The sequence below is a fragment of the Dendrobates tinctorius genome, unplaced genomic scaffold (genome assembly GCF_039654945.1).
Source record: "Dendrobates tinctorius isolate UK_male_01 unplaced genomic scaffold, ASM3965494v1 ptg000152l, whole genome shotgun sequence".
NCBI classification, from domain to species: Eukaryota; Metazoa; Chordata; class Amphibia; order Anura; family Dendrobatidae; genus Dendrobates; species Dendrobates tinctorius.
In genome coordinates, this window is record NW_027361819.1 from 4,441,348 (window position 1) to 4,469,143 (window position 27,796).

At 47.2% G+C, this 27,796-nt stretch overlaps 1 protein-coding gene across 1 annotated transcript in view; it reads left to right on the forward strand.

Annotated features, from left to right (window-relative positions):
- Positions 1-27,796, forward strand: part of LOC141050793 (uncharacterized) — a 71,753-nt gene that overhangs the window by 22,952 nt on the left and 21,005 nt on the right. Inside the window, exon 6 of the mRNA XM_073547450.1 lies at positions 10,087-10,269. Within this exon, the coding sequence (XP_073403551.1) occupies positions 10,087-10,269 (183 nt within the window). The remainder of the gene's footprint in view (positions 1-10,086; positions 10,270-27,796) is intronic.

The following is a 27,796-nucleotide window of genomic DNA, read 5'->3' on the forward strand; positions in this document are numbered from 1 at the left end:
AGTCAATGTCTTTCTTTGGGTGTCGTTGGGTAGCTGTCTCGTGGCCACCCATTGACGCAGGGGGCAAATCTCTCCATCTTCTTGCTGCTGTTGGATCCATTCATCCCGGGATTGTTCTAACAAGCCCCTAGCGGGTCCTGTGTGGGTCCTGTGTGGGATTTCTCTCGGGACACGGCCAAAGAGAACGGCGTCTCTTCTCCTTCTAGCTCTTTGTCCCGGCTTTGCCCAGGGGTTGTATGTCGAATTCTGGAGAGGGCATCGGCATGCACATTCTCTGCTCCCCGTTTGTAGATGATTTTATATTTGAATTTGGCCATCCGGGCCACCCACCATTGTTCTAGGGCCCCCAATTTGGCATTGTCGAGGTGGGCCAGTGGGTTGTTATCAGTCCGTACCACTACCTCAGAGCCTGCCAGGTACTCCGCGAACCGCTCCGTCATGGCCCACACTACCGCGAGAAGCTCGAGCTTAAAGGAGCTGTAATTGTCGGGATTGCGTTCGGAGTTGTGGAGCGATCACTCTTTCCCGACCGTCTTGGACTTGTGACAATACAGCTCCCAGCCCGTGTAAGCTCTCGTCGGTGTGCAGTATGAACGGCTGCGAGAAATCCACCTAGGCCAACACTGGGGCTTCTGGGTCGCCCTCCCAGGGCCGTGGGGTACTCGGTACCGGGCCGGTGTCGGCGGGATGTGTCACAGCAGCGGTGACCCGGTCTGTGGCCCTGGGCGCCCAATTAATGGGGGAATTGAAATGGTGGGATGTAGTGAATGGAATAGTTCGTGACGCCACCTGTGGCGTCCGGCAAGTGATATGTCAGGCCGACGCTACATGCAGATCCTCTGGGGCTGGTGGTGTGTTGCAGCCAAGATGGTGAAGCTCCCCACAGGTGGATCTGTAGCCCCAGGGCAGTGTAGATGTAGGGGGAGAGGAGAGGCGCAGGCAGTGTAGAAGCTGGTACCCAGATGTAGCGGTGCTGGGTGTGTTGGCGCAAGAATCAATGGAGGACACCAGGGCTTGTAGTTCCAACGCTTTACTCACAGTCTGTAGTACACACAGGTGCCGGCCTCCATGCCATGTCCTCCGGGTCAGGGACTCAGCCAACCTCCAGGCAAGATGGAATGCTCCCTTCCAACGCTCCGCCAACATGTGCCTTTCTGAACATCTCCTCTTATAGCGCCTTTTAGTGTGAAGATCTCCTAATACTGAGTTACACTGGAGTTCCTCCTAACAGATGTTCCCAAGAACTCTACTTGTACGGCAGACAGCTGTAGCCTACTTCGGGGACTCCCTACTCCTGAGTCCCGGCTCTCTATCCGTGTTGCTGTTGTGCCCCCAAGTCTTAGATGGGAATAGTGCATTTACAGACCACTACTTCACCGGTGTCTGCTGCAGAACCATTAGTGTCCATACAACCTCGGGGACCGGGCCCCGGCCTTGCGCTTAGAACTTCTAGGCAGGGTTCTTCCTCTAACCCACGTCCTCTGTGTTCCCTTTTTCTCCTACATTCCGTACTTGTCTTTCTTTCCTATGGAAGCTCAGGCTTCAGTTCAACGTCTTTCTCCTTCTTTCCTTTCCCGTGCCAGCTGGCTCAGATCACTGAGGCAGCTGCAGCACTCCTTCCTCCATCCCTCTTCCAGGGATCTCCTTCCCTCACTCCTCTCTGAGTGACTTCCTCTACTGACTGACCTGTAATTCTAAACCTTCCCACTCTTTTATGCATTCTCAACTCCACCCACCTCCCAGCACGTTTCGTGTTCCAAGCAGGGAGACACCAAAGGTGCTCTGCTACACTCTAAGCAAGAGCCGCAATGTGGCTTTGCTGAACTACTCTATTGTGTGGGGTGCGAGTGTTGGAGCGTGGTCAGGAGTTCCCACCTTACCTGGATGGTGGGGTACCACACCTCAGGAGGAGGTGCAGTACCTCTGTGGTGCCACACTTCCAAGAGCGCGGTTTTGAGATCTTGGAAGGCCTCTTCTTGTGGTTCCCGCAACTGGATCTGTCAACTATTGGCCCCGGCAGGGGCCCCCTTCAGCAGGTCCTGCAGGGTTCGGGCCTGGCAGGCGAAGTTTTTTACGAAGCGACGATAATATCCGGCCAACCCCAGAAAGGCTCTCACATCCTTTACCGTCTCTGGAGTAGGCCACCCCTGGATTGCGGCGATCTTCTCCATAGACGGTCTAACGCCCTCGGCGGAGACGACATGCCCTAGGTGTTCGATCTGCGTACGGAACTTTTGCAGCTGACCGAGCACCTGCTCCAACCGCTGCAAGTGGTCTTCAAACGTGCCAGCGTAGATGATGATGTCGTCCAGGTATATCAAAGTGGCCTTGAAGTTGAGATCTCCCAGACATCACTCCATTAGCCGTTGGAAGGTCCCGGGGGCGTTGGCTAGCCTGAACAGCATGCGATTAAATTCGAACAGTCCCATGGGCAAGATGAACGCGGTCTTGGCGTGGTCTTCCTCCGACATTGGCACCTGCCAGTACCCGCTGGCCAGATCCAGGGTAGAAAAGTATGTTGCCTTCCCCAGGGCTGATAGGGACTCCTCTATACGGGGCAACGGGTATGAGTCTTTGATGGTACAGGCGTTCAACTTTCGATAATCCACGCAGAACCGCAAGGTGCCGTCTTTCTTTCGGACCAACACAATGGGGGCCACCCAAGGACTCTGGCTTTCCCGGATAATCCCTTTCCACAGCATTTGGCCCAGTAGTGTTTTTACCTCTTGGTATAGCTGCGGAGGAATCTGTCGGTATCGCTCCCTGATAGGGGCCGTTCCTTCGGTGGGAATGCCGTGCGTGATGGCCGTGGTGCTCCCGAAGTTGTCTTCATGATTGGCAAATACCTCTCGGTACTGGCCCAGGAGTGCTTCTACTTGATGTATTTGGGCTGGGGTAAGGCCAGAGAGTTCTGCTCGCATTTTCTCTAGGATGGTTCGGCCCTTCTCTTCGGGCGAGGACCTAGCGGTTTGGATGGAACGAATAGTCACTGGCCATGGGTCCCCTGCCTGCACTTTTAGCTGTAATGCCAGGGTCAGAAGCACTTCCTCCAGAGGTTTCGCCATTTCGGCGCGTGATTTTAGGACGACGTCTTGATCTTCTAGGTTGACACAGCGCACGACAACTGTCCCCTTCCTCACGGTGGCCTAGGCGCGGGCCACTAGGATTCCAGGCGGTAGGCGCTCCGAGAAGCACGGCTCCACCTGCACCTCTACTCTCTCCAGAGGCACATGGGCCCGGACGGGTAGGGCTACCACCATCTGCCCTGGTGGCAGCACGAGCTGAGGGGCCACCGGTGCGATCACTCTTCCCAGCACTTCTCCCTCCTTGTAGTCCTGTAGGATCCGTCCCCCCCCCCCGCACCAGCTGTTGGAAGATCTGCCCTTGGGGAGTGCGGGAGCCCCATTGTTTCAGGGTCTCTTGTGTGGGCTCGCTAAGGAGTAGACTGCTAAAATCCCTCAATATGTTCATACCCAGGGTGACAGGGTGTTTTTTGTTGGCGTCTCCCTGGGTCAGAATCACACCTCGGCGGCCGAGTTGTTTGCCGCACAATGAAATTTGCATCCAGGCTATTCCGACGACAGGGACTGGTAGCTAGTTAGCGGCTAGTAGCTTTATCACGGACCCCCACAGGGGCCTCACAGCCTCGGGAAAGTGCTGACGGAAATAGGTCTCCGGCATGGTCGTTACTTGTGACCCCGTATCCACCAGACAGCGCACTGCACGTCATTCGAACTCTGCCCATATCAACGGACGCTTTGCAATCAGATCTTCGGGACTTCCACCACCCCGCATTGTGGGTTCTGGCTCCGAGTGCCGTCCCCCCATCTCAGAGCCGTTTAGTTTTAATGGCCACCAGGGTGGGTATCTCCCACGCCGGGGGCACTCTCGGGCAAAGTGGCCCAGTTTGCCACATTCAAAGCATTCCCGAGGCCGCAGGGACCAACTGCCCCTGGGATTACGAGGGCCTCAGGGTGCCGGGCCTGGCCCAGGCCGACCACTTGTGGTCTCAGCCCTTCTCTTAACCTCGGCCAATTCGCCCCTAATGCTCTTCAGCTCTTGTTTCATTTCTTACACCCATTGGGGCTCTCCAATGGCGTTCGTGAAGACTTCAGTGCTCCGGACCTTTCCCACGGGGACTGTCAGCCATTGTTCTTGTTCCCGGGCGCGCGCCTGACTCCCTACCTCGGAGAAAGGCATACGCCGGTTTACTCGGACCCGCTCCCACAATGCTTGTTTAGTCAGGAGGTCTCGGAGCCCGGTCACTAAGAGGTCACGTAGGGTTATGTCAATGGGTCCTATGCCTACACTGTCCTTCCGCTCAATGGCCGTGTATAGCTCTTGAAGGACGTTCATGTATTGGGTGACCGTCTCTCCTTCCCCTTGCATACGACTGAATAACCGTGTTCTCAATTTTCCCACGTCCGTCAGGTCCCCATGAGTCTCCTCCAAGATCTGTAAGACCCTGATAAAGGTGTTTCGCTGTCCCGGGTGCCTCAACATCACAGAATCCCGGGCCTCCCCGTCCAACGCCATTAGGGCTACTTCTGCCTCTAGGTCAGGGGTCATCGGAAGCATCCTAAATAGCCCTCGCATTCGCTCCGTCCAGCTCCACAGCATAGTATTGCTGCCGGAGAACCTGGGCAGGTTACTCAGCATAGCCCCCAAGGATAAACTGAACCGGGGGCCACCGTTTCCCCCTTGGTCCACAGCATCTCCGCTCGCGCTTGGAGACTGCATCATGCCGACTATGCCAAATGAGAAACTGGGTCTGAGCAGAAAAAGTAAATTAATGTGCATGCAAAATGTAATTGCATATGAACACATGACCTTTACACAGAGAAAACCAAAAACAAAACACAAAACAAATATCCTGGAATAAAAAAGTTAAAAAAATATATTGCAATTGCATGAAGGTAGTAATAATAGTAATAATAAGGGTATTTAGTTAACATAATTTTGATCAAAATAATGTAGAAGCCATCCCGCCACGTCACGGCAACCCTTGTGGGACAGTCCTAACTCTTGTATTTAAAACCTTTCCACTTGTCAAGTGACGTAAATGTGAACAAGGACAGAGGGACTGAACCACCAGTAATAGTATAGGCCAGACAGGATGGATTTTCCAACTCAGAAACAGGGCGGTCACACCCTTATATGCACAGAATGCACAATGAAACAAATGATCCAGGATATTTGTTTTGTGTTTTGTTTTTGGTTTTCTCTGTGTAAAGGTCATGTGTTCATATGCAATTACATTTTGCATGCACATTAATTTACTTTTTCTGCTCAGACCCAGTTTCCCATTTGTTTCATTGTGCATTCTGTGCATATAAGGGTGTGACCGCCCTGTTTCTGAGTTGGAAAATCCATCCTGTCTGGCCTATACTATTACTGGTGGTTCAGTCCCTCTGTCCTTGTTCACATTTAAGTCACTTGACAAGTGGAAAGGTTTTAAATACAAGAGTTAGGACTGTCCCACAATGGTTGCCGTGACGTGGCGGGATGGCTTCTACATTATTTTGATCAAAATTATGTTAACTAAATACCCTTATTATTACTATTATTACTACCCTTATATGCACAGAATGCACAATGAAACAAATGAGAAACTGGGTCTGAGCAGAAAAAGTAAATTAATGTGCATGCAAAATGTAATTGCATATGAACACATGACCTTTACACAGAGAAAACCAAAAACAAAACACAAAACAAATATCCTGGATCATTTGTTTCATTGTGCATTCTGTGCATATATGGGTGTGACCGCCCTGTTTCTGAGTTGGAAAATCCATCCTGACTGGCCTATACTATTACTGGTGGTTCAGTGTCCTTGCTCACATTTACGTCACTTGACAAGTGGAAAGGTTTTAAATACAAGAGTTAGGACTGTCCCACAAGGGTTGCCGTGACGTGGCGGGATGGCTTCTACATTATTTTGATCAAAATTATTTTAACTAAATACCCTTATTATTACTATTATTACTACCTTCATGCAATTTTTGCAATATATTTTTTTAACTTTTTTATTCCAGGATATTTGTTTTGTGTTTTGGTTTTGGTTTTCGACTATGCCAAATGTAGTAATCGCAGGTACGCGGGATGCAGTGACGAGACGGGAGCCGGAGTGATCTTAGAATGTAACTTTTACAGTCATATGTTAAAGTTTGGGCACCCCTATTAATGTTAACATTTTTTCTTTATAACAATGTTGGTTTTTGCAACAGCTATTTAAGTTTCCTATATCTAATAACTGATAGACTCAGTTATATTTCTGGATTCAAATGAGGTTTATTGTACTAACAGAAAATGTGCAATCTGCATTTAAACAAAATTTGACTGGTGCAAAAGTATGGGTACCTCAACATAAAAGTGACATTAATATTTCGTAGATCCTCCTTTTGCAAAAATAACAGCCTCTAGTCGCTTCCTGTAGCTATTAATGAGTTCCTGTATCCTGGATGAAGGTATTTGTGACCATTCCTGTTTACAAAACAATTCCAGTTCAGTTAAGTTTGATGGTCGCCGAGCATGGACAGCCCACTTCAAATCATCCCACAGATGTTCAATGATATTCAGGTCTGGGGACTGGGATGGCCATTCCAGAACATTGTAATTGTTCCTCTGCATGAATGCCTGAGTAGATTTGGAGCGGTGTTTTGGATCATTGTCTTGCTGAAATATCCATCCCCTGCGTAACTTCAACTTCGTCACTGATTCTTGCACATTATTGTCAAGAATCTGCTGATACTGAGTTGAATCCATGCGACCCTCAACTTTAACAAGATTCCCGGTGCCGGCATTGGCCACGCAGCCCCAAAGCATGATGGAACCTCCACCAAATTTTACTGTGGGTAGCAAGTGTTTTTCTTGGAATGCTGTGTTTTTTAGCCTCCATGCATAACGCCTTTTTGTATGACCAAACAACTCAATCTTTGTTTCATCAGTCCACAAGACCTTCTTCCACAATGTAACTGGCTTGTCCAAATGTGCTTTCGCATACCTCAGGCGACTCTGTTTGTGGCGTGCTTGCAGAAACGGCTTCTTTCGCATCACTCTCCCATACAGCTTCTCCTTGTGCAAAGTGCGCTGTATTGTTGACCGATGCACAGTGACACCATCTGCAGCAAGATGATGCTGCAGGTCTTTGGAGGTGGTCTGTGGATTGTCCTTGACTCTTCTCACCATTCTTCTTCTCTGCCTTTCTGATATTTTTCTTGGCCTGCCACTTCTGGGCTTAACAAGAACTGTACCTGTGTTCTTCCATTTCCTTACTATGTTCCTCACAGTGGAAACTGACAGGTTAAATCTCTGAGACAACTTTTTGTATCCTTCCCCTGAAAAGCTATGTTGAATAATCTTTGTTTTCAGATCATTTGAGAGTTGTTTTGAGGAGCCCATGATGCTACTCTTCATAGGAGGATCAAATAGGAGAACTACTTGCAAGTGGCCACCTTAAATACCTTTTCTCATGATTGGATACACCTGGCTATGAAGTTCAAAGCTCAATGAGGTTACAAAACCAATTTAGTGCTTCAGGAAGTCAGTAAAAAGTAGTTAGGAGTGTTCAAATCAAGAAATTGATAAGGGTGCCCATACTTTTGCACCGGTCAAATTTTGTTTAAATGCAGATTGCACATTTTCTGTTAGTACAATAAACCTCATTTGAATCCAGAAATATAACTGAGTCCATCAGTTATTAGATATATGAAACTGAAATAGCTGTTGCAAAAACCAAAATTGTTATAAAGAAAAAAGGTTAACATTAATAGGGGTGCCCAAACTTTAACATATGACTGTATATATATATATATCTATAGGGCTATCTCGAGTAACCAGCAAGCTAACAACAGTTATCCTCGCAGGGATCAGAACAATAATAAACAGGTAACACGATAATAACTACCCGGTCGGAACCGGTAACTATGAGGCCGCGGTATGGCCGACTACGGGTCCAGGAACTACGATTAATCAACTACAACGTGTCACTTATCCTCCTCTGATGTCCGGCAGAGTGGTGGTCGGTGTCTATTCAGCATCTCAGCCGCTGGGCCCAGCCGACGAGGAGTTGACGCAAGCTTCTGGCGTTCCTACGCCCAGGTGGAGCGAGGGCACAACAGGCCTCTAAAGAGTTCCTCTGCGTTGCGCCTCCCGGCGGAGGTGGGATGGCGATAGCCGGGGCCCGGGGCATGTACGCCGCAGCTGCAGGCTAGGGCCGGGCAGCGGCGGGTGGCAGCGGGCAGGCCGCAACCGCAGGCTGGAGTCGGGCAGCGGTGGCCGTGGGTGGCGGCGGGCAGGCCGCAACCGCGGGCTGGAGTCGAGCAATGGCGGCCGCGGGCGGCGGCAGGCAGGCAACCGCGGGCTGGAGTCGGATGGAGGCGGCCGCAGGCAGGCCGCAGCCGCGGGCTGGAGTCAAACGGTGGCAGCGGGCAGGCCGCAGCCACGGGCTGGAGTCGGGCAGTGTCGGCCGCGGGCGGCAGCGGGCAAGCTGCAACTGCGGTCTGGAGCCGGGCAGTGACGGCCGCGGGTGGCAGCAGGCAGGCCGCAACCATGGGCTGGAGTGACGGGAGCGGGAGCGCGGTCGTTCGGTCGGCGTCCCTCTGCTGGGCTGCTCGGTGCTGTCTCCTCCCTGACCGTGGTGAGTCTCCCTCCAATCTCTCTGGTCGTCGCTCACTCCTTCTGGCTCTGGCTCTCTGGCGCCACCTAGGCTTCCTGCTCCTTCTCTCCCGCTCTGTCGAGTGCACCCTGCTGGCGTTCTCAGCTCCTTTTATACTTGCTCCATGCCCACTCCTTCTAGAACTGTCTCTGGTCCATCCTCTAATTATGTCCCCCAGAAACAGTCTCCCTAAGAAACTTGGTGACAGTCTCCTTGGTTCCCGTCCGGTTACACAGTGGGGAATCTCCCTCCTACACATTTATGTCACATAGGGGACGCCGGGACTGCTGTATATACATCACATAGGACATACCGGGGCTGCAGTACATATATCACAGGAGACATTGTGGCTGGAGCACGTACGTCACAGGAAACATTGGAGCTGGAGTACATATATCACAGGAGACATTGAGCTTGAGCATACATCACAGGAGACATTGGACTGGTGCATACATCACAGGAGATATTGGGCTGGAGCATATATCACAGGAGACATTGGCCTGGAGCATGTATCACAGGAGACATCGGGCTGGTGCACTTACGGCACAGGAGACACAGGGGCTGCTGCTTCTGTCTTCATCTGTGGGACGGGAGCACATAGTGTGCTAACTCCACTCACAAAGTACCTCCTGACTCCGCCACTGTTGGCTCATGGGGAACAGTTTTAATCAGAGACTTCGGGGCAGCTGCATTGTCTTTTGGTGTTGGAGGTTGTCTGGTGGGTGCTATTGTAGTGGAAGTTACATGAGAAATGTCTCTGAAAATGCTGATGTGAACAGAGCTTAAAATTGTCTGGGGGCAGACACAAGAAATGTCCTGAAGGTGGGGAGCACGATCCATGGTCTTTCAAGGTTTGAGATAATCATTTTTTTAGTCACTTTTCTCTTTTTTATTTGTGTTCCTTGTTGTCATTTTTTTTGCTCCAAATTCTTCAAAATTTTTTTTTCACGGGGTTTATAAATTTTGCACAAAATCAAAAAAATATTGTGGATTACATTTTTTGTGCCTTCTTCGAGCATATAGTTGCATGTTCTACGAAAATATTGCATAATTAACACAAAAATTTCAGACGTACTTAAAATCACTCCAGGAGAAGGGGAAATGGAGTACATTTGTGCAAAAAAATTGGCCGTAAGCATTTGGTAAACAAAAAATCACCCCCTGATCAGCGAACATAAAAAAAAAAGGAGAACGCCTAAAATAGACTTTAAAAGAGGTGTAAACAAAAAGGAGAGTTTGGTGCAAATCATATGTTTGAGATCTCTGTCTCGATGTGTTTAGTAGACGTAGGACTCACACGTAATGTGTGAGCCGAAGTCTGGAACTAGGTTACATGGATGTGCGGGACCCAGCAATAACGAGGATAAATCATGGTTTATGTAAATTGTTGATTTGCTGTAAATTGTGTTGCTTCTATTTCATGTATGAAGCTTCTCGGATGAGTGGTGGATTGGTCAGACGAGCGGATCAGAAGCAGAAAGTGAAAGTACAAAAAATCTCTAAGCCGACTGTGACAGTGAAACCTATGGGGGCTCATACAGGATGTAATCCGGGGAAAAGCCAACAACCTGGCGAACAACCCAAACATAAGAGAAGAAGGAAACCAAAAAGCGGTAACCAGCCCTGCAGCATTGGGTGGTGCGGAATAACAACGTGATGTAGGTCAGGACCGAATCCATTTCGTCAGGCTGAGAGTTGGGAACCAGCATTCTTAGTCTGGCCTAAACAGCTGATCAGCGGCTGTATAATGGTCACGATCATGCTGTATAATGGTCACGATCACGCTGTGTTCACATTACAGAAATATAATTTCATTCTTAGGGTCCATTTGAGAAGCGAGAATTTCAAGAAATCTCATTCCCGATTCTTGGTCTTTCTTTTAAATATTTTTATTGAAGTTTTTTCATAAAACTGGGAGGAGGAAGGGGAGGGGGAACAGAACAGGGAAGGGGGAGGGAGAAGGGTATAAGTACATAGGATGGGTGAGGGTCATAAAAAAATAGAGAACCCTTGTAACAAAGCATACCTTAATAAGTATACAATATACTTATACCACTAAGAGGTACAATAATACTAAACCTTTAAAGAGGAGATGCATGAGGGCGGTCTAGTCCAACCACTTAAGGAGGTGCATGAAAGAAATTTAAACTCGTCTAAATTTACTGTTCCAGACCTTCCACTTATTGGTGTAGACGAGAATATTATTACTGACTGCGTACCTCCATTCGATAGCATTATGTTGGTAGATTTTGTCTAGGATGTCTGAAAATTTGGGGGGTCAGGTTTCTTCCAAAAGAAAACCAAGTTATTTTTAACTACCAAAAGGATGTGTATAACTACCTGTTACAGAACCCCCCCAGCACCATCCATGACAACCAGCACAGCAGAGTCCTGCAGAGTGCAGACAGACACAGAGGCAGACACAGCCCCTGATCATGTGACCCCTGGGCAGAGGTAAACGAGATATCCCTACCTGTCTCACCGACAGATGCAATTGATCCAAGTCCAAAGAAAGCAATGCTTTTTGGGGAGTCAAGGTGAAGTTTCCTGTAAAGGAGTCAATATGACGAGAAACCTGGAGCCAGAGACGTTTTAGTTTTGGGCAACACCAAAAGATGTGGTAAAGATTCCCCTGTTGTCCGCATCCTCTCCAACATAGGGGGGAGTGGTCCTGGTTAATGTGGGAGAGTCTGATAGGCGTGAGATACCACCTGTTAAGTAGTTTGAAATAAGACTCGTGAAGAGTCATCGATATGGTAGATTTATACGTATTTTTTATGGCGATATCCCACTGCTCAACCGAGACAACAGTCCCAAAGTCGGATTCCCATCTCCTTAAATATATGTTCTTGCAAGAGAGTTCCTCTCTATTGAAAGAGGAATATATATTCCTTAAACTCCAGGTATTTTTATTAGTAAGGTTGCTTAGCAGTGAAGACACAATTTCATAGTTAAAAGATTTACCTATTAGAATTTTTTGTACCTTATCTTTCAGCATTAAGTAGGGAATCAATTCAGAGGAGGGGATATTATATTTGATTTTTAGTTCACTGAATGTGAGAAAATTAGACCCATCATAATAATAATAATCTTTATTAGTATAGTATAGTATACTCTTATAGTATAGTATAATCTTTATTACTATAGTAATATAGTATGCATGCAATTTAGGCAGGCTTGTACCTCCTCTGCTTTTATGCTTATATAAAATTTCTGACGACACCCTAGGCCCCCTGTCGTTCCATACAAATGATTTTAGTAGGCTTTGTAAATTTTGTATGGATTGAAATGGAAGAGTGGTCGGTAGCGTACGAAAAAAATAGATAATTTTGGGCAGAATGATGGATTTCACAACCATCACCCTACCAAACATAGAGAGTTCAGTTTGCCTGAAAAAGGAAATGTCCTGAGACAGTTGCAAGGATCACATTTAGGTTTGCTTTGACAGTTGCTTGGATAGAACTAGCCAAAGTGATCCCAAGATAGACTATACCTGTTTCTTCCCAGGCAAATTTAGTACTTCTCTTTAGCTCTTCGATTTCCGTTTTTGTCATGTTGAGGGTCAAGAATTTCGACTTGTGAGAGTTAATCTTGAAATAACAGGCCCTTGAAAACATTTCCAGGTCTGCAGCAAGTGCTCTGATGGAATTCAAGGGGTCCAGTATGGTCAAAAAGAGGTCATCGGCAAATAGTCCAATTTTAAAACGACGGGAGGGGAAATCAAATCCTGCAATATTTTTATTAGATCTGATCTTTTCCGCCAGTGGCTCCATCGCTAATGCAAAGAGCAGGGGTGACAGGGGGCACCCCTGTCTTGTTCCGTTCGAAATGGGGGACGAGTTTGAGAGGCTATTATTGGCATAGATTTTAGCGCTGGGAGCAGAGTATAACGCAAAGACCGATGACAGGAATCCTTGGCTAAAACCAAATTTAGTTAAAGTTGCTTCCAAGACCAATTCAACCTGTCAAAGGCCTTTTCCGCATCCAACGCCAGAAATGCCTATCTACTATTGGACAGATTTGCCCTGGTAATTAAATTCAAAACTCTCCTCGTTCCATCCGCCGCCTGAAGGCCCTCGACAAAGCCAATCTGGTCATCGGAAAGCAAACGAGGGAGTATATTTTTCAACCTTTCGGCCAGTAATTTAGAATAAATTTTAATGTTGTTGTTTCTAAGCGGTATTGGCCTGTAATTTTGCATCTTCTACGGGTCCCCCCCTGCTTTTGGAATCAGAACAATTACGGCTTCCAGCATCTCTTTTGGGAAGGAGCCCCGAGAAGATGCTGCATTAAATACTGAGACCATATATGGAATCAAGGCTTTAGAAAAGGTCCTGAAATATTCGGAGGAGAAGACATCCGGACCCGGGGATTTCTGGGTCTTTAATTTATTAATAACGGCCAATAATTATTTTTCCAAGAAGGGGCTATCAATTTGTTCCAGGTCTGATTGTGTCAACCTGGGAAGGTTGATATCCGCTAGAAAGTTATTAATAGATTTGTGGTTTACCACAGGGGCATCAGGGTCATCTTTAAGATTGTACAGATGCTGGTAAAATTCTGTGAATGATTTAGTGATATCCTTAGGGTGTTTTTGTGAGTTCATTTTCCCCTTCACTACTGAGGCCCGATGAACTCCCTCTTCTGGTAAAGAAACGTAGTGAGCCTGATTATCAAACATCTGAGCCCAATGATGATGACTGGCTGAGTGGAGTTACTGACTGGATATAAGGCCGCCGACACCCTTCTGCCCTGCGGGTGATTTCTCTGTGGGATCCTTGGAGACTAGTCTGAATTCCTGCTCATCTAAAGCTAAGTTTTCTGCTCTGCCTTTTGCATTTTTGCTTTGCCTTTGTTTTGCTTTGTTTTTCTGGATTTCTGCCATTCCCTGCTGGGGTGAGCTGAATTCCTTTAGCTCTGTCTTCAGAAAGTACCTGAGTGCTGATATAGCTTTTGAAGCCTAGCTGCTTCATGGTCTTTTTTCCATATCAGCTTGTTGGCTTATGTCTTTTATAGGGTTTTTGCAGATTGCAGACAGCAACCTTCCTTTCCTGTCCTGTTTAGTTAGTTTTGGGCCCCATCGTTTGCTCAGCCTATCTTTCTGTCTGTGTGAGTGTTTTTTCATCTTGCTTCACCGTCATTATATGTTGGGGGCTGCCTTTTGCAGACCCCAATCTGCTCTGGGGCAGTTTAGATTTCCTTTTCTGTCTTTAGGCTATCTAGCTCTCCGGCTGTGATCGAGGGGTCTAGGGCACCGTAGGAACCCCCCACGGCTACTGCTAGTTGTGTTGATAGGTTCAGGGGTCTGCAATCTGATAGTTGCCAACTTCTCTGGTTTTCTGGACTTAGCTTCTATTTTTGTGTTTGCCTCCTACGGTGACTCTTTCATAACAGAATCACCCGCCATACCGCAGATCCTAGGGTACTCAGTAGCAGGAAAGAATTGTAAAAAAAAAAAAAAAAAGGTGTATATTTTTTCCTCTATACCTCTGAGGCCATAGGGGTAATTTTTTTTTCTCTCAATGGAAATAAAGCAATTGTCTGATCGTGTGGAGCAGCTCGCTGCGGAAGTGCGGGGAATTTCCGCCTATCTTGCTCATTCACATGCTGCTGAACCAAAGATTCCTACACCTGATGTATTTTTTGGGGATCGGTCTAAATATTTGAATTTCAAAAATAATTGTAAATTATTTTTTGCCTTGAAGCCTAACTCGTCAGGGAGCTCCGCGCAGCAGGTTAAAATTGTCATCTCTTTGCTGCGTGGCGATCCCCAGGATTGGGCGTTTTCTTTGAAACCAGATGATCCTATTCTGACTAATGTGAATGCATTTTTTCAAGCCTTAGGGTTGTTGTATGACGAACCTAATGCCATTGATCAGGCTGAAAAGACCCTGCTGGCATTGAACCAGGGTCGAGATTCTGCAGAATTGTACAGTCAAAAATTCCAAGAGTGGGCGGTACTTACTACCTGGAATGATAATGCCTTGGCTGCTCTCTTTCGGAAGGGTTTGTCAGAAGCCGTAAAAGATACTATGGTGGGATTTCCTGTTCCCTCTGGTCTTGACGATTCTATGTCATTAGCCATTCAGGTTGATCGGCGTTTGCGCGAACGCAAAACTGCACGAGAGGTGTTGCTACCTGTTGAACAAATGTCTGAACCTATGCAATGTGATAGAGTTTTGTCCAGAGAGCAGCGTCAGGAGTTCAGAAGGCGTAATAAGTTGTGTTTTTTCTGTGGAGATGCCTCGCATATTATTTCTGCCTGTCCTAAATGAGAGAAACGCTTTGCACACGCGTTTTCTGTTGGTGGTGTTCAACCTAAGTTTCTTCTGGCTATTACTCTGATCTTCTCCCTGTCCACATTTTCCGCCAAGGCTTTTGTGGATTCGGGAGCAGCTCTAAACCTAATGGACTTGGATTTTGCTAAACGTTGTGAATTTCCGATGACACCTCTGCAGACTCCTATCCCTTTGAGGGGGATTGATGCTACTCCTTTGGCGAAAAATAAACCTCAGTTTTGGACCCAGGTGGTGATGTGGGTCGCCCCAGACCATCAAGAAAATTGCAGATTTTTGGTGTTGCATAATCTGCATGATACCATTGTTCTGGGGTTTCCCTGGTTACAAATTCATAATACAGTTTTGGATTGGAAATCTGTGTCTGTGGTGAGCTGGGGTTGTCGGTGTGCCTTTAGTGAGGCTCCGGTGTTTTCCACCTCTCCTCAGTCGCATGATGTTCCTGATTATTTGGCGGACTTTTATGATGTATTTAGTGAGAATGAGTCTGCGTCTCTGCCTCCTCATAGGAGTTATGACTGTGCAATTGAACTGAGCCCGGGGTGTAAATTTCCCAAGGGCCGGCTCTTCAATTTATCTGTACCCGAGCACGAGGCTATGCGATTCTATATTAAGGAGGCGTTGGAGAAGGGTCACATTAGACCATCCTCGTCACCCTTAGGTGCCGGGTTTTTTTTTGTAGCCAAAAAGGATGGTTCATTAAGACCTTGTATTGATTATCGTGCCCTCATCAAAATTACTGTTAAATATCTGTATCCGTTACCCCTGATTTCGGATCTATTTTCTAGAGTTAAAGGTGCTTGCTGGTTTACCAAGCTTGACCTCAGGGGGGCGTATAATCTTATTCGCATTAAGCATGGGGATGAGTGGAAGACGGCGTTTAATACTCCGGAGGGACATTTTGAGTACCTGGTGATGCCTTTTGGCCTCACTAATGCCCCTTCTGTCTTCCAGTGCTTCATGAACGATATTTTCCGAGATTTTGTCGATAAATTTTTGATTATCTATCTGGATGATATTTTGATCTTCTCCAAGGATTGGGATTCTCATGTGGAACATGTTCGGACTGTGTTCCGGATCTTGAGGGAGAATTCCCTGTATGTCAAAGGATCGAAATGCCTTTTTGGAGTACAGAGGATTTCTTTTTTGGGATTTATTTTGTCTCCGTCAACTATTGAAATGGACCCGACCAAGGTACAGGCCATTTACGATTGGGTTCAGCCCACTTCTTTGAAGGCCCTCCAGAAGTTTTTGGGTTTTGCTAATTTTTATCGGAAATTTATAGCAAAATTTTCTAGTATTGCCAAGCCATTGACTGATTTGATTAAGAAGGGTGCTGATGTGTTAAATTGGTCTCCGGAGGCTGTTTCTTCCTTTCAGGAGCTGAAGCGAAGATTCACCTCCGCCCCGGTTTTGCGGCAACCTGATGTCTCACTTCCGTTCCAGGTAGAGGTGGATGCTTCTGAGATTGGTGCAGGAGCTGTTTTGTCCCAAAAGGATCCTGTAACATCTAAAATGAATCCCTGTGCCTTCTTTTCCCGAAAGTTCTCTCCATCTGAACGTAAGTATGATGTGGGGAATCGGGAACTGTTGGCCATGAAATGGGCATTTGAGGAGTGGAGACATTGGTTGGAGGGAGCTACACATCAAGTCGTGGTCCTCACTGACCACAAGAATTTGATTTACCTAGAGTCGGCTAAGCGCTTGAACCCTAGACAGGCTAGGTGGGCCTTGTTTTTTACACGTTTTGATTTTGTGGTTTCTTTTCTTCCTGGAACTAAGAATGTCAAGGCAGCCGCCCTCTCTAGGAGCTTCTTTGCTGATTCTCCTGTGGTGACCAAGCCTGCTACCATCTTAGGCGAAGGGGTAGTTCTTTCTGCCATCTCGCCCGATTTGAGACGTGCTTTGGAGGAGTTCCAGGAGGACAAACCTGAGCGTTGTCCCAGTGGAAAGTTGTATGTTCCTGACCAGTGGAAGAAGAGAGTGATGTCTGAAGTTCATTGCTCTGCTTTGGCTGGTCATCCAGGTATTTTTGGTACTAGAGATCTGGTGAGTCAGTCTTTTTGGTGGCCCTCCTTGTCTCGTGATGTCAGGAATTTTGTGCAGTCCTGTGGGACTTGCTCCCGATCTAAATCGTGTTCTCGCTCTAGTGGGTTGTTGATGCCTTTGCCTGTCCCCAAGAGGCCATGGACCCATATTTCAATGGATTTCATCTCTGATATGCCTGTCTCTCAAAGGATGACTGCTATTTGGGTGATTTGTGATAGGTTCTCTAAGATGGTTCATCTTGTACCACTCCCTAAGTTGCCGTCCTCCTCTGAGTTGGTGCCCCTGTTTTTGCAACAGGTGGTTCGTTTGCACGGGATTCCTGAGAGCATTGTATCTGACAGAGGAGTTCAGTTTGTGTCTAGATTTTGGAGAACTTTCTGTTCCAAGCTGGGAATTCAGTTGTCCTTCTCCTCTGCTTTTCACCCTCAGACCAATGGGCAGACAGAGAGAACAAACCAGACCTTGGAGTCATATTTGAGATGTTTTATTTCCACTGATCAGGATGATTGGGTTTCATTTTTGCCCTTGGCCGAATTTGCTTTAAATAATAGAGCTAGTTCTGCCACTTTGATGTCACCTTTTTTTTGTAACTTTGGGTTTCATCCTCGATTTTCTTCAGGGCAGGTGGAGCCCTCTGCCTGCCCAGGTGTTGACACTGTGGTGGAGAGAATGCACCAGATCTGGGACCAAGTGGTGGATAAGTTATCTCTCTCCCAGGAAAAGGCCCAGCGGTTTTCCAACCGACATAGGAGCATCGGTCCCCAGTTTAAGGTTGGTGATATGGTGTGGTTATCATCAAAAAATATTGCTATGAAGGTGGCTTCTCCTAAGTTTAAGCCTAGATTTATTGGACCTTACAAGATTTTGGAGATTATTAATCCGGTCTCTTTTCGTTTGGCTCTTCCTGTTACTTTTAAAATCCATAATGTGTTCCATAAGTCTTTGTTGAAGAGGTTTGTTGAACCTGTTGTTCTGGGGGTGGCACCTCCAGACCCTGTATTGGTCGAAGGTAACATGGAATATGAGGTAGAGAAAATACTGGATTCCCGTCTGGCTAGACGGAGACTCCAGTATTTGGTTAAGTGGAAGGGTTATGGTCAGGAGGATAATTCCTGGGTCTCTGCCTCTGATATTCATGCCAAAAGATTGGTGCGTGCCTTTCATCGGGCTCACCCTGATCGCCCTGGTGGCGTGGTTGAGGGTTCGGTGACCCCTCCTCAAGGGGGAGGTACTGTTGTGAGTTCATTTTCCCCTTCACTACTGAGGCCCAATGAACTCCCTCTTCTGGTAAAGAAGAATGTAGATGTATCTACCCCTGAAGAAGCGTTACGCTTCGAAACGCGTAGGGATTAAAGGGTTAACTTTTTTAACCTTGTGTGGTTATTGAATTCGTCTGGCAGCGCACTCAAAGTCCAAGAATTTATTCCTTATTGAATTGTGGTAAAGAAAGGTAGTGAGCCTGATTATCAAACATCTGAGCCCAATGATGATGACTGGCTGAGTGGAGTTACTGACTGGATATAAGGCCGCCGACGCCCTTCTGCCCTGCGGGTGATTTCTCTGTGGGATCCTTGGAGACCAGTCTGAATTCCTGCTCATCTAAAGCTAAGTTTTCTGCTCTGCCTTTTGCATTTTTGCTTTGCCTTTGTTTTGCTTTGTTTTTCTGGATTTCTGCCATTCCCTGCTGGGGTGAGCTGAATTCCTTTAGCTCTGTCTTCAGAAAGTACCTGAGTGCTGATATAGCTTTTGAAGCCTAGCTGCTTCAGGGTCTTTTTTCCATATCAGCTTGTTGGCTTATGTCTTTTATAGGGTTTTTGCAGATTGCAGACAGCAACCTTCCTTTCCTGTCCTGTTTAGTTAGTTTTGGGCCCCATCGTTTGCTCAGCCTATCTTTCTGTCTGTGTGAGTGTTTTTTCATCTTGCTTCACCGTCATTATATGTTGGGGGCTGCCTTTTGCTTTGGGGTCTGCTCTGGGGCAGTTTAGATTTCCTTTTCTGTCTTTAGGCTATCTAGCTCTCCGGCTGTGATCGAGGGGTCTAGGGCACCGTAGGAACCCCCCACGGCTACTGCTAGTTGTGTTGATAGGTTCAGGGGTCTGCAATCTGATAGTTGCCAACTTCTCTGGTTTTCTGGACGTAGCTTCTATTTTTGTGTCTGCCTCCTACGGTGACTCATTCATAACAGGGTGTGTTTTGGTTTCGCCCGAAAGGGACACTATCCTGTTGATCCTTCTATTAACTCTTTCCCTTTTCAGTTTTGCCATCATGTATCTGGTGCGTCTGTTCAATGATGTGTAAGTCTTAAATTTTGAAGCGTTGATCACCGCCTCAAATTCCTGGCTAATTTCGAGTCTTAGACTTTGTTTCAATTTTAGAATTTCCCCTTGAAGGAAAGGGGAGGGACATGTCAAATTGTTTTGCCGTTCCTCTCTCTCATTGATCTGTTTTTGTAATGTGACAATTTTTTCTCTGTTTCTCTTTTTATAACTGGAGGAAATCTGGATGAGAGCTCCCCTTAGTACAGCCTTGTGGGCGTTCCATAATGTGAATATATCAGTTTCGTCTGATTGGTTTTCATTAAAGAAGTTGGCAATATGATTTTCAATCTCTTGTCTAAATTCAGGTATTTTAAAGAGTGATGAGTTGATTTTCCAGAGACGGGTATCATAAGGGGATGGGCCTAGTGAGAATTGTGCTAAGACCGGGGAATGATCAGATAAGGATTTATTCAAGATTCTAATAATTTGGAACTTCGTTAATGTGAAAATATTTGTAAGAATCAGGTCAATTCTTGAGGATGTCATGTGGACATCCGAATAATGAGTGTATTCCCTTGAAGATGCGTTAAAGCAGCGAAATGTGTCATAATATTCATTTTGAATAAGTCAATTTTTTAATACTGGGGCCTTATGCCTGACTGATGAGGAAGAATCCAGGCTCCTATCAGGGATTATATTAAAATCTCCAACCAGGATAAGGTCTCCGGACTTTGTTTTGTTAATTTTCTTTTGGAGTTTATTCAGGAAAGAAACTTGTCTTCTATTAGGAACATACAGTAGGTGTTCACTACAGTGCAGAGCCTATTATTGAGGAGACAGACAAGAATGTGTTATCTCCCCAAGGAATCCGTGGTCTCGCTGATCAGTTGGAATGGGACATCGCCACTTACCAGGGTAATGACTCCAGCTTTCTTTGATGGACCTAAGGACTTGAATTGATGAGGGTAGTTTTTATGCTGGAAATGACAAAAAATATCAGAGTGAATGTGATTGATATCTTTCCATATTGTGAATCTCTTATGGGGCCTATTAAGGCCCCTAACATTATAAGATAAAATCTTCATAACACTCCTGAAAAGGAAACCGAAGGTTAACAACTAAAAAACAGGAAACAGATAGACAAACTTGCCTGTTAAAGTTAAACGTAGAAGAACAAAGAAAATGGAGAGCTATCTTAACTAGATGTGTATTTCCTGAAGGAAGTACAGATAGTGCTTTGAAATGGTGCCCGGGCTGCCCCTTTAAGAGAGACTTGCCTGCTGCCCCTGCTAGACTTTCAACCCAGGATCCGTTTTAACTGTGGGTGCCTCTCAGGGGCCACTTTGACCTGTGTGGCCACTCAGGGTCTGATTTGGTGGGTGGGGCCCCTCAGGATCTGATTCGGTGGCCTGGGCTCCTCAGGGCTTGAATTGGTGTACAGGATCCCTCAGGGTCCGATTTTGTGGCCGGGGCCCCTCAGGGTCCGATTTGGTGGGCAGGGCCAGTCTGGGTCCGATTTGGTGGGTTGGGCACCTCTGGGTCCGATTTTGTGGGTGGAGCCCCTTAGGGTCTGATTTTGTGGGCGGAGCCACTCTCGGTCCGATTTGGTGGGTGGGGCCCCTCAGTTTCTGATTTGGTGGGCGGGGCCCCTCAGGGTCCGATTTGGTGGGTGGGGCCACTCTGGGCTTGATTTGGTTGACGGGGCCCCTCAGGATCCGATTTGGTGGGTGGGGCCCCTCAGGGTCCGATTTGGTGGGCAGGGCCACTCTGGGTCCGATTTGGAGGCCTGGGTGGCTCAGCCTCCGATTTGTAGGCCAGGGTCGATCAGATTTGCATTTGTGCTGTGGGTTTCACTTTAAGAGCTGAAATTATCTGGCAGAAACTGTGTCCTGGGGGGGTCATGTGAAGTTCGTAGGCGTTGGCATAGTAACTGGGTCTGCCTGCGCATATCAATGAGCTTAACTGCCATTTGAATCGCCTCAGGGCATGTTTTCCCTGTGGCAACATTTTCCCATTGAAATGCATTGAGACAGTGCATTCCAATGACGGGAAAAAACATTTTCAAACGCAAATTGCGCAAAAACTACAAATCTGATTGACACGAAAAAGACCGTACTTAGCACACCACTCGTGGACGCTGGCTTCGAAACGACGCCTCAACGGAGTCTGTGCGTGTAGCGGTTCGGGCCGCATTAATTGCGGAAATCTACTGAATAAGAAGAAGTTAGCAGCGTTCGGATTACAATATAGTGCTTTTTCAAGCACTATATAAAAAAAAAATAAGGTAGCAAAAGTTCTCCTGGCGGACTTCAATACAGCTGAAGTCTCACCTTAATTTGGGGACAAAAATTACAAATATGTGGCCGAGATCCCGGAGGGACATCATATGTTTAGAGGAATATTGAATCAAACTAGAGAGGCTTACAGGACAAAAGGTAATTATAGAGGAAAGAATATATTACATCAATATTCTTAATCTCTGTCCATGAATGCTGGTTCCTCTCTGAGAAAAGCCAGGAACCGGTGGCCCACCTGAGGGGTGTTGATTATGTGACTCTTCTCATTGTACCAAATATTCAATTTAGTGGGAAAGCCCCACCTGTAGGGTACTTTGATTTCTCTGAGTTTTGTGGTAATATCTTTGAAAGACTTGCGGGCGTCCATCGTTGCTTTAGAAAAATCGGAATAGACCTTTATATTTCCATGAGGTTCTGGAAAGGATCCCCTTTCTCTATTAGCCCTCAGTATTTTCTCTTTGGTGCCAAAAAATATGGACTCTGAGAACGGTGTCCCTAGGTCTGTCTTGAGAAATTCCCTGGGGATGAGGAAGACAGTGGATACGGTCAATATTTAACTCAAGATCTGTTAAGTTAGGGACCAGTTTCTTGAATAAGTTGTTTGTGTACCCTGAAAGACTATCTGGTGAGATGGATTCCGGAATACCCCTTAATTTCAAATTATTTCATCTATTTCGGTCCTCGAGATCGGTTAATTTATTTTTTAGAAGTAAGACCTCCTCCTGAAGGTCCGAATTCTGTTTAGAGAGGAATCTAGTGTCTTCTTCTACTGTATTTAGCCTTTTGTTATGTTTTTCAAATTTTTGGTTAAAAGTGTTACACGTTTCCTGCAGGGTCCTGGTTTGTGTTTCGAACCCTATTTTCATAGCGTCACTGAAAGATTTGAAAACACCTGCTAGAAAACCTTCCGTAACTTTTTTACTGGAACCAAGATATTGGTCCAGATCAAGGGTGTCATGATCCATGCTGGATCATGTCAGATAAAAGCACTGGTAACCTTTTTTTCTTCTGTAGCTAAGCTTTGTGCTTAGAGATAGTTTTGCCCCCGGTGGCCAGTATGGTCATTGCACTGGTGTTTTTACTTCTAGTTTGCCCCTGGTGGTGGTTAGTGTAATTGCACGGGAATCACTAACAGGTGTTTTTGCTCAATAAAGGTGTGTCAGTTGTGCTCACTCACGTTGGTGATATTATAATTGGTTCTCCTACCAGCCTGGGTGAAGGAAGGAGCTGGAGGAGAGTCCAGGGAAGCTCAGTCAGAGTCCTGGAGTGGCAACTATGGTGTTAGCGAGGAGTTCGTGTAAAGCATGGTGGAGTGGCAGCTATGGTGTCAGTGAAGAATTCTTGCAAAGCTTGGTGGAGTGGCAGCTATGGTGTAGAGCTGCACTCAGTTTGCTGGACTCTGTTACTGGAAAGCTGCACTCAGGTGCTGGACTCGGTTGCTGGACAGTTGCACTCAGGTGCTGGACTCTGTAGCTGGACAGCTGCACTCAGGTGCTGGACTCTGTTGCTCCAAGGCGGCACTCAGTGCTGGACGCTGTTGCTGTAAAGCTGCACCCAGGTGTTGGACACGGTCGGAGGAAGATGCACTCAGGTGTTGGACTCTGTTGCTGGGAGCTTTAGCAACAGAGCAAAGCTAAGTGTTTCCCTGTTTGTCACTTTTCCTCATGTTGGTGTTAGTACAGCGGTGGGGACAGTGCCTGCACCACCCAGCTCCCTGCTAAGGAATAGGTGTAGGGTGTGCTAGGGTGACAGGTATCCTGGTCGGCGTCAGGTGAGGAGCCTGTATAGGGAACGTTAGGAGTGTTAGGGACCCTGACTCAGGGGAGTGCAGGAGGTCTCCACGTCCCCCTTTCCCTATCGCAGGGCCCACCGTTGTAACTGTTTCCCTTTCCCCTTTGTCTTGTTGTATTAGTTACCGGCCTGCAGGCCGTGTCACACAGGACATTTACACGTGCCACGTCCTGTTTCAGCTACCTGCCTGCGGGCCGTGTCACACAGGACGGGGCACGTGACAAAGGGAAGGGGTGCCACCTCCATTACTGGTGTCACAATTTCATGTGTTCTTTTAACCCTGTGTCTCTCTGGACTATTGTTGGGGGAATAATCATCAGAAAAACTGTCAGATTCCTCAGTGCAAGAATGAGATTTGCTCTCACGGTCATTAGGACCTTTTCTTTTGGCCGAGGTAGTGGTGTCCATCCCCTCTAAAGGAGGATGAGTCTTATTTGAAGGATTGGGTGCACCTTTAGAGGTTCCCTTAGAAGAGGGCAAGTTAGTTTGAGATTTTGACACTGAGTTTTTTAAACCAGAGCTAATTCCTTTTTTAGTAGTTTTATTATAGGTTGGAATCTGTGATTGTTTTAGAAAGGAAGACCTCGACTCATCTCCTTTTAGTGGGGATCTCGACTTGCCCGGGCTTAATAAGCTAGGGAAGTCTTCATATGACTGTGAAAGTGCTCCCATGTGGGACAGAGAATTTTTTTGAGACTTAGTATTGTTTCTCGGCTTTGCAGCGGCCATTTTGTACAAGTACCTCTATGGCAAGATTTGTGTGAAAATATTCGAGAATTAAGTGAAGCACTAGATTTCAGTTTTAAGAAATAGACTCAATGGGATATGGCGTAGGTATTACGAGAATTCAGGAATATACAAGAAGCATGTAGATTATGTATGAGACTTCAAAATATATATGAGAATTAATCAAAATTATCAGACAAAATGAGATATTAAAGTCTACCAGTAATAAACTCTTAGAATATCCATCAACAAGAGTAGTGTGGCAAGATAGTTGTTACGATTGCTGTTACAGGGGCGATGAGGAACAACCCGGAAGTGGACCCTCTGGGTCACAGCTCCAGAGCCCCCGAGGGCGAGCGGCCCAGATGTGGCCACCCCCTATACAGGGAGTGATAGGGGCAGGCCCATGGAGGGTAGAACCGTGATGGCCGGAACCAAAGGGGTGACTGGGGTACGCCTGGAGAGGATACACAGGGAATCAGGGCTGATGCAGAGAAGGACCTGGAATAACGGAGAAGGGGCTGCGAGACAGACTCAGCGGATGGCACAGGCGGGAGGCTGCAATAGAGAGGGACAATGGATAAGGCACAGACTGGGAGACAAGGCAGGAGACAAGCGGACAGAGGCAGACACAGGAGACAACGGAGGCAAGGGCAGGCAGAAGAGACAGAGCGAGAGCCGACAGGGAGAGCGCAGGCAAGGCGCAGACAAGAGGCACGGCCTGAGACACAGTGAACGCTGCAGGAGACAGCATCACCGAAGTCGACAGTCAGGCACCTTACCTGACTAGACACAGATCCTAAATAGCATTTTGGGGGCGGCGCCACCGCGTCATCACTCCCAGGAGGCAGAGCGCCGGGATCCCCACAGTGCGCAGGTGCCCGACGCCGAGGAACACGGAAGCCGGGTGCAGGGACGCGCCGGGGCACAGGGACGCGCCGGGAGGAGAGCGCAGCAGCCGGGACCGTGACAATACCCCCCCTTACTCCCCTGCCTCCTAATGTTGATGAGAAATCGTTTCATAATAAGAGGAGCATTAATATACTCCTGGGGTTCCCAAGATCTCTCCTCCGGGCCGAAACCCTTCCAATCAACCAAAAATAAAGTTTTTCCTATGACTGTCTTCATGGCTAAAATGTCCTGCACCTCAAAAATGTTATCTGAACTACAAGGTTGGGAAGTCTGAGCTGACGCAGAGTGAAAATGATTGAATACTGCAGGCTTGAGGAGGGATACATGAAAGGTATTGGGAACTTTCAGAGAGGGGGGCAATTTCAACTTATAGGCGACGTCGTCGATACGACTCAGGATCTCAAAGGGACCAATGTATCGTGGACCTAACTTATAGGAAGGAATTTTTAACCTGATATGCCGTGAGGATAACCAAACCCTATCTCCAGGTTTATACGGGGGAGCGTCCAACCGTTTTTTGTCGGCGTACCTCTCATCCTGAGGCTGGCTATTTCGAGGGCAACTTTAGTCTCCCTCCAAATCTGAGAAAAGTCTGTGGACAAGGAGTCCGCTGCCGGTACACCCGAGGCAGGGGAAACAGGAAGAGGAATGCCGGGGTGTTGGCCAAAAACCACAAAAAAAGGAGACTTGGAGGAGGCCTTGCTGGGATGGTTGTTATAGGCGAATTCTGCCCTAGGAAGCAGAGAGACCCAGTCGTCTTGGTGAGCATTGGTGAAATGCCGAAGGTATGACGTGAGAACCTGGTTGACTCGTTCCACTTGACCATTAGACTAGGGGTGATAGGCGGAGGAGAAATCCAGAGTTATCTTTAACAATTCGAAGAGTGCTCGCCAAACACGAGAGGTAAATTGAACTCCCTGATCCGAGACGATATGCTGAGGAAACCCATGGAGGCGGAAAACGTGGAGTAGGAAGATCTTCGCCAACTCGGGAGCAGTAGGCAGGCTAGGCAGAGCTATAAAGTGGGCCATTTTGGAAAATCGATCCATGACCACTAATATCACCGTACATCTGGAAGACGGAGGCAAATCTGTGACGAAATCCATAGCAACATTCGTCCAAGGTTTGGCAGGCACCAGTAATGGATGCAAGAAACCCGAAGGAGGATGTCGAGGGACTTTATTTCGGGCGCAGGAAGGACAAGAGGCGATGAAATCCAAGACGTCTTTGCGAAGGGAAGGACACCAATAATGACGGGAGAAGAGAGAGAGCGTCTTTTTAACTCCTGCATGTCCAGAGAACTTAGACGAATGGCTCCAACGTAGAACCTTCAGTCTGTCTTTACTTCGAACAAGGGTTTCACCGGACGGTGGGGACACTATGTTCAGTGGAGCCACAGTAAGGATTTTGGCAGGGTTGATGAGATGTGCAGGACCCTCCTCCTTATCCACTGATAAGAATGACCGTGATGGGGCATCGGCCTTGATGTTCTTGTCCCCGGGCCGGAAGTGGAGTTCGAAGTCAAAATGTTCGAAGAACAGTGACCATCTGGCCTGCCGAGGATTAAGCCTTTGAGCGGACTGAAGGTAAGCCAAATTCTTGTGATCCGTGAAGATGGTGAACGGATGGATGGCTCCTTCGAGCAGATGACGCCATTCCTCGAGAGCCAACTTTATGGCCAACAGTTCTCTATCTCCAATTGCATAGTTTCGTTCAAGAGCGGAGAAAGCTTTAGAAAAGAACCCGCAGGTGAGAGTACGGCTAGAAGAAGACTTTTGCATCAGAACAGCTCCAGCTCCCACTGAGGATGCGTCGACTTCGAGAATAAACGGCCTGTTGGTATCCGGGCGATGGAGTACAGGAGATTTCGCAAATTCTTGTTTCAAAGCTTCAAAAGCATCTTGCGCATCAGGAGGCCAGAGGTTGGGATTGACTCCTTTGCGGACAAGAGCGGAAATAGGTTTAGTCAAAGACGAGAAGTGGGGAATAAATTGCTTATAATAATTGGCAAACCCCAAAAAATGTTGAATTGCCTTTACACCAAGAGGATGTGGCCAACTGAGAACTGCAGAGACTTTCTCAGGGTCCATCTCCAACCCCGAGCTCGAGACGACGTAACCAAGAAAAGGCAACGAAGTCTGCTCAAAAGTGCACTTCTCCAACTTAGCAAAAAGGTGGTTTTCTCTGAGACGTTGGAGAACTTGGCGAACATCTCGACGATGTGTGGCTAGATCGGGGGAGTAGACCAAGATATCGTCCAGGTAGACCACGACACAAGAGTAGAGGAGGTCTCGAAAGATGTTGTTAACGAGTTCCTGGAACATTGCAGGGGCGTTGCAGAGACCAAACAGCATAACCAAATATTCATAGTGCCCATCTCGCGTATTGAACGCGGTCTTCCACTCATCCCCTGAGCGTATGCAAACGAGGTTGTAGGCTGCTCGTAAATCGAGCTTGGTGAACACTCGTGCTCCCCTCAGGCGATCAAAGAGCTCAGAGATGAGCGGCAGGGGGTATTTGTTCTTGATCGTGATGCGATTCAAGCCACGGTAGTCGATGTACGGACGCAGAGACCCATCCTTCTTTTTCACAAAAAAGGAGCAGGGGACGAAGACTTCCGAATAAATCCTCTGGCCAGGTTGTCTTGAATGTATTCAGACATGGCTTGAGTCTCTGCCGAGGAGAGGGGATAAATTCTACCACGAGGAAGAGTGGTACCTGGAACAAGCTCGATGGGACAGTCGTAGGGACGGTGCGGAGGAAGAGTCTCAGCTTCTCTCTTGTGGAAGACATCCAAAAAAGCAGTGTAGG